We start from the raw sequence: 6,560 nt of genomic DNA on the forward strand, positions 1-6,560 counted from the left end.
AAGCAATCATTTGGCACAGTGAGCCTGAAAGTGAGAACTGACGCAGTCAACTCAATGAGACTATAAATCAGGAGGACAGCAGATCATACCAGTTTTCTAACCTGTGTCCATGCTCACATATTTTACACTACAGACACAAATTTTACACCGCTTACTCCTCGGGTTGTCTTCTCTCTCAGAGTATAAATTATAATGATCTAGTTTATTGTTTTTGAGGAAAGGTCACCAGTTTGAGGCACTTCAGCTAAATCTCTGTGACATGAACTGCCTCATCCAGGAGTCACTGAGCAGTTACAATTACCATGGCAACCTGAGCTCATAAGTGCAGTGTGACACACACACTGGACCAATTTCCACTCTTTCAGCTATTCCTATTACTTCCCCTCATTCTTACACATATGAGACAGCATTGCAGTGTGGCATCAGCTTTTCAAGAACCTTGAAATATTCCACCGTATTGGTATCATTGAACTTTTTAGTGACATTCATACTTATTTGACCCCTTTGAACTTTTGTAGCTATTCCTATGGCTTTATCTTCTTCTTATACATTTATGCCAGCATTGCAGTATAGCGTAAGCTTTTGAATTTTTTTTTTTAAATATTCCACATCATTCTTACATTAATGGTATTAAACAACATTTGAAGCAAGCATTGCAGTCTAGCGTCAGCTATTTAGCATGTAACATTTACACCCGCAATGTATTCAGAAATTGCATTCTCTAGTTTCAAACCAAATTGCTGTTACTTTAGCTAGTTTTCCTGATGTGGCCAAGAAGTCCTTTTTTTCAATTTCTTATTCTGTTTGTTTGTTTTTGTTTTTTGTGGAACTCACCTCCAATAAGCATGACGCAGATGGAGAAGATCTTTTCAGAGTTGGTGTTTGGGGAGACATTCCCGAAGCCTACGCTGGTCAGACTACTGAAGGTGAAGTACAAAGCTGTGACATATTTATCTCTGATGGAAGGACCTGACCCGATGATGGAGTCATTGTACAGCTTCCCTAGCTGCTCACCCAGATTATCCAACCAGCCAATTCTAGCCGAGGTCGACCGCTCCACATTACCTATGGCATACCTGCGGCAAGAAGACATGTAAAATGCGCCTCTTATACACACTGCGATGGGAAGCAGCATCTTCAACACTGCCTGACACACCTCTGCCTGAAAATGAGCTTGAAATATTTATTTTTCAATAACAATTCATTCATGGTGTCATTTATAAAAGAAACAAATAGCATTGAAAAAGAAGAGTATTTGGAAGCCTACGATATTTGACCTACAGTTAAAACTTGTCATGTAACTATGATGTAACAAAATGACCATAAAAACAGGTTTTTACAACAGCAAAATTCTGTTTAGTCCACATTTTGAACCCACACAAAACTATTATATAATAAAGAATACATAACCAGACTCAATAAATACTTGCTCAGACCTTTTCTATTACATATAAAAAATATAAAGCTGTAATAAACATTTTTCCTAACTGAAATCTACAGCTGATGAAAAGACATTCAGAAGGCGAGAGTTAAAAAAATCTATAAACCTTTTGTTTTTTGTTAATTCTGATTTTTAAAAGCTATAATGAGCATATAAAATTTTTTTTACAGTAAAATCAAATTACTGCACTCCTGGAAAATCTGTGTGGAACTTTCTTAGTGGTATTGTATTCCTGGTATTCAGCTGCAAACAACATGGCTTCCTCCGTACACATTCATTTTTTATCTTATTTTTTTACAAACTAAATATACCACCAGCTCTGACATCTCATTTTTAGATGTCAACAAGATTTTTTAGTCTGATGAAATCACAATAAAGTATTGATTTTATCAATGTTCACATACAAAGCATTCCAGAGAAAACTGCAACTCCTACAAACCATACAGTGAAGTCAAATGGCAATCATATAATTCTATATTGTAAAAACAAAAGCCAGAAAATACAACTGACTTTTAACTTCTTATTTTTAAGACAAAATGTTCTAAATCACTCCCATCTGTTGAATTATTCATGACTTACTTTGAAAATGACATTGAGTCTCTTACACTGTCTATCAGTAATAGAAAATATGTGCATACAATTAGTCTCCTTTAGGAAATACTTAAAAAGGTTATTTTTGTTTATTCTTTTGCATATCTATGTTGTTTATCTATACATAACTTTTATTATTATGTAAATCGTTACATGTAGTATTATTATTATTATTGTTGTTATTGTTTTGTCCTTTCTCACATCTCACATCATCCCAGTTTTTCTTTTTTCACACACCATGTCTTAATCTTTGTATAAAACTTATACATTTTAGTTTTATATTCTTTACCAATGTACATTTCATTTATATACTGTAACAATGATTAAATTGATATCTGGTTGTTATGTCACCCATGTCTTATGTCACATATGTTCTTCACTGCTGTGCCCAGAAAGACCTGTAGGGAACTCCGCTTCTATTTTAATCAACACAGCTAGCTAGCAAGTTTGGCGTGAGTTAATACTGCAGGACAAATTAGAGTTAAATACCAGATGCAGGCCAGCCAGTGAGCGATGAGGGCAAAGGTGCACATGAGGAGGAAGAGGACAGCTGCACCGTACTCTGAGTAACGGTCCAACTTCCTGGCGACACGAACCAATCGCAGTAGCCGGGCTGTCTTCAGTAAGCCAATCAGTGTGGTGGTCTGTTAGGAGGAAGAGACAGAGAGCAGCAATTATATTATGTTGCCGTACATCATCTGTAAACCACACCATGTACATTTAATGTAAAACAGATCATCTTTGTCACAAAAGGCCAGCTTCCTGTTGTGAGTAGGTGGGACTATGACATTAACAGTAACATTTCACTATTAGCCTAGCTTGTTTTATTTTTTGCCTGACAAATGTGAGGATTTATAATTCCTCATGACACATTTTACACCTCATAAGTAACAAAGTTCATGTATACCTAACACGCACTTCTCTACTGAGTGTCCAGTAGTGATAATAGCCTAATTATCCAGATTCTATTTAACTAACAAACGTTTATTTTTTCCACTGCATGTAGATTATAAACCCTTGTATATAAAAAACACTCATTGCAATCAGTTGAAAACAAACAAACAAACAAACAAACAAACAAAAACAAGACATTATAGGTTTTTATCAAGAAAGACAGCAGCTCCCACATTTGCTTGCATTTGTTTACAGGCAAGTCTGACCTTTTCAATATGGCAGCGCTGCAGACGCATCGCTGCAAGGGGCTGACACAGTCAATGTGGCATCTATGTATGAAGGAAAACCTGCTACTTTTTGGTTCCAGCTGAGGATAAACTTTTTCAGGTTCTGAACCAATTTATTTTTAGTCAAAATGCTCAGAACAGTTCTCAATTAAGATAAAGATAAGATACACCTTTATTGATCCCATAATTGAGAAATTCCAGTTAGGTGTACTGGCTCCATGTTGGTGGAAAAGGGGCAACAGAGAGCAGGAGGAAAGGCTGCAGCATGGTAGTAAATTACTTTAAAAACATTAAAAAAGTAGGTAACAGATAGCTTTTAGCTTCTCTGCACTGGCTCCCTGTAAAATCCAGAGTTGAATTTAAAATCCTACTGTTAACTTATAAAGCTCTAAATGGTCAGGCTCCATCATATCTTAGAGAGCTCATAGTGCCCTATAATCCCACTAGAACACTGCGCTCTGAGAATGCAGGGTTACGCGTGGTCCCTAAAGTTACCAAAAGTAGATCAGGAGCCAGGGCCTTCAACTATCAGGTTCCTCTCCTGTGGAATCATCTTCCTGTTGCGGTCCGGGAGGCAGACACCGTCTCCACATTTAAGACTAGACTTAAGACTTTCCCCTTTGATAAAGCTTACAGTTAGGGCCGGCTCAGGCTTGCCTTGTACCAGCCCCTAGTTACTATACTTTCAGCATATTGTACCATCAAAATGTGTTCAGAGGCTAAAGTATCTGGGATGTAGTATGTTAGTACAGTATATAAATTAACATCCGCTACAGCATTGTTTAGAATTTAATTTCAGTTTTCATTTATATTTATAAAGCCCAATATCACAAATCACAATTTGCCTCAAGGGCTTTACAGCATACAACATCTCTCGGTCCTTGGACCCTCACTACATATAAGGAGGAACTCCCCCCAAAAAAGCCTTTAGCGGGGAAAAAATGGTAAAAGCAACCTGAATGAATTACTATCATAGACTATAACATACCTGAGTTGGATGGGGTAATGGGAATATTTAGTAAATCCAAATTTAATTTTGATTTAATAAATATCTGGAGGACATTGATTTATGTTTTCTTAATATCTGGGTGAAATTGATATAATCTTACTAAATATCTGGTTAAAATTAAGTTGGCCTTACCACATAAAATTAATTATTTCAGTTCATATTTCAGCACATTGTTGCTTAAATCCACACATTTACCTTTATTCTTATTTACCTGTAACTGAATTAACTGTCTTAATTCAGTTTTTATATGGCATCACAGGACTTCTCACTTTTTCACTAGGACTTTTTCATGTCTAACCCAATCAATATCATGCCTTGGTGTTGAGCCTGCTGACTATGCCCAAGCACAATAACTGCAGAACTTCACAATTTTTGCCACTCCTCTAATTAATGCCAAATGTTGTCAGATTCCAAGCATCCCAGTTCCCTTAAAAATGCAACTGTACTGAAGAATTTTCCAGAGCTGCAAGCAGTGATGAACTGGCCCTCGTGCATTCCCGCACATCTGGGGTTCATGATGGGAGGCCATCCGGGCGCAGTAACCTTTGGGCCCTGGCACTTTTGTGCTTGGGCCCTAATAAATAAGACTGTTGTTAAGTCAGTGGCTTCCAAGTGTTCTTTTCTTTCTCTCATGCTCCCCTTTCCCTGCAATCCCAATAGTCTCTCCTCCCTACTATCCCACTATTTACAAAAACCTCAATTTCTCACCACACCCTCATCTATCCTCTTCTTTCCCCCGCCCTACCTCTCCTTCTGCACCTCCTCTAACCACCTCCTCTCCTGAGCGGTAGATGAGGAGATCAAAAGGAATGGCTGCCACCATATCAATGAGGAACCACCCTTTGAAGTAGTGGACAGCTATCCGAGAAGACTGGCTCACTACCTGAGGAGACAACAGAGCACAAGCAGTAGGCCACATGTGTCATCACATTTAAATAACCACTTTCACAGAGAAAGCCTAGATTTGACTAAGAATTCCATAACCTTGTCAATTGAGAGTGGGGACCATTCACCTATATATTCATAATTTTTTTTCTTAAGAAATTTGTGTTTGGTAGATTTTTTCTTTGTTGTAACAATGCTTCTTGGCAATAAATCTTGTACCCTTGGAAAGCCTGTTTATTTCCCTTTTAAATGGTGCAACCTAAGAAACATGTATTTGTGGGATGAGCAGCAGAGCTGAGTATTGCAGCAGAGCTGAGTATTGCTGTTTTTTTTGTTTGTTTGTTTTTTTGCTGTTGACTCTTGTTTGGTGTTGTTTGGTGGATTGGATGATTGAAGTCTGAAGAAACATGGCATATTGGCAATTTAAGAATTTATTCATTTAACAAACAGGAGCCTCAGTAGCATGCGGAAAAAGCAGACACAGCCACAACAGCCTGGCACCTCCTCCTCATGCTGGTCACCAGCCTGGTCACACACTGCTGTAGGATGGCATCCCATTCTTCAACAAGCAACTGTCAGCTAACGTGGTTGTGTTGGTCACTCTGGCATGAACAGCACGCCCAAGCTGATCCCATAAGTGTTCAATGGGGTTCAGGTCAGGACTGCTGGCAGGCCATTCCATCCTCTCCACTCCCAAATTCTGGAGGGTTTTTTTGATAAATCCCGCTCTGTGGGGGCGAGCGTTGTCATCTTGCAGGACAGAGTTCGGTCCCAGACTGTGAAGATATGGGATTGCCACTGGTTGCTGTTACATGGAACTTGCCCTTCAGTTTACAGAGGGCTCACTCCAAATAATGCCGCAACTTGGCACAACACCAGCTTGAAGTTGCCCTGTCACACAGGCCCTATCCAGATCAGTGAAACGTGGCATGCCGATTCTTGGAGCAGATACCAACTGACCATTGTAGCAGGGCCCATGCTCACAGGTGCTGACAATCAGGTGCCACCTGGGGGAACCAGAAGCTCAAAACAAGAGTGAGTAGCAACAGTAAACAAAAGCTGTTTGGCATTGGCAGAGAAGATTTAAGATTTTTCATAGGCGCAACCCACATACTCAGCTCTGCTGCTCATTCCACAAATGCATGTTCCTTACAAATGTGGCACCATGTAAAAGGGAAATAAACAGGCTTTCCAAGGGTATAAGATTTATTGCCAAGAAGCACTGTTACAACAAAAAAATAATCTACCAATCACTAATCCTTACTTCTTGTGCTTAGTTTATATGTACATATATATATATATATATATATATACATACATACACATATACAAATATACATACATATATATACATATACATATATATTATATATATGTATATATATATATATATACAGTGGTGTGAAAAAGTGTTTGCCCCCTTCCTGATTTCTTACTTTTTTGCATGTTTTCC

At 38.4% G+C, this 6,560-nt stretch overlaps 2 protein-coding genes across 3 annotated transcripts in view; both read right to left on the reverse strand.

Moving 5' to 3' along the window:
- The window catches only part of LOC126383141 (potassium voltage-gated channel subfamily H member 6-like), a 106,842-nt gene that overhangs the window by 88,764 nt on the left and 11,518 nt on the right, over positions 1-6,560 (reverse strand). The window contains exons 4-6 of the mRNA XM_050033583.1: positions 4,992-5,105; positions 2,522-2,676; positions 835-1,076 (exon numbers count right to left, since the gene is read on the reverse strand). Coding sequence (XP_049889540.1) covers positions 835-1,076; positions 2,522-2,676; positions 4,992-5,105 — 511 coding nt within the window. The remainder of the gene's footprint in view (positions 1-834; positions 1,077-2,521; positions 2,677-4,991; positions 5,106-6,560) is intronic.
- Positions 1-6,560, reverse strand: part of LOC126409010 (coiled-coil domain-containing protein 106-like) — a 298,969-nt gene that overhangs the window by 32,048 nt on the left and 260,361 nt on the right. The window lies entirely within an intron of this gene.

The sequence above is a fragment of the Epinephelus moara genome, chromosome 21 (genome assembly GCF_006386435.1).
Source record: "Epinephelus moara isolate mb chromosome 21, YSFRI_EMoa_1.0, whole genome shotgun sequence".
NCBI classification, from domain to species: Eukaryota; Metazoa; Chordata; class Actinopteri; order Perciformes; family Serranidae; genus Epinephelus; species Epinephelus moara.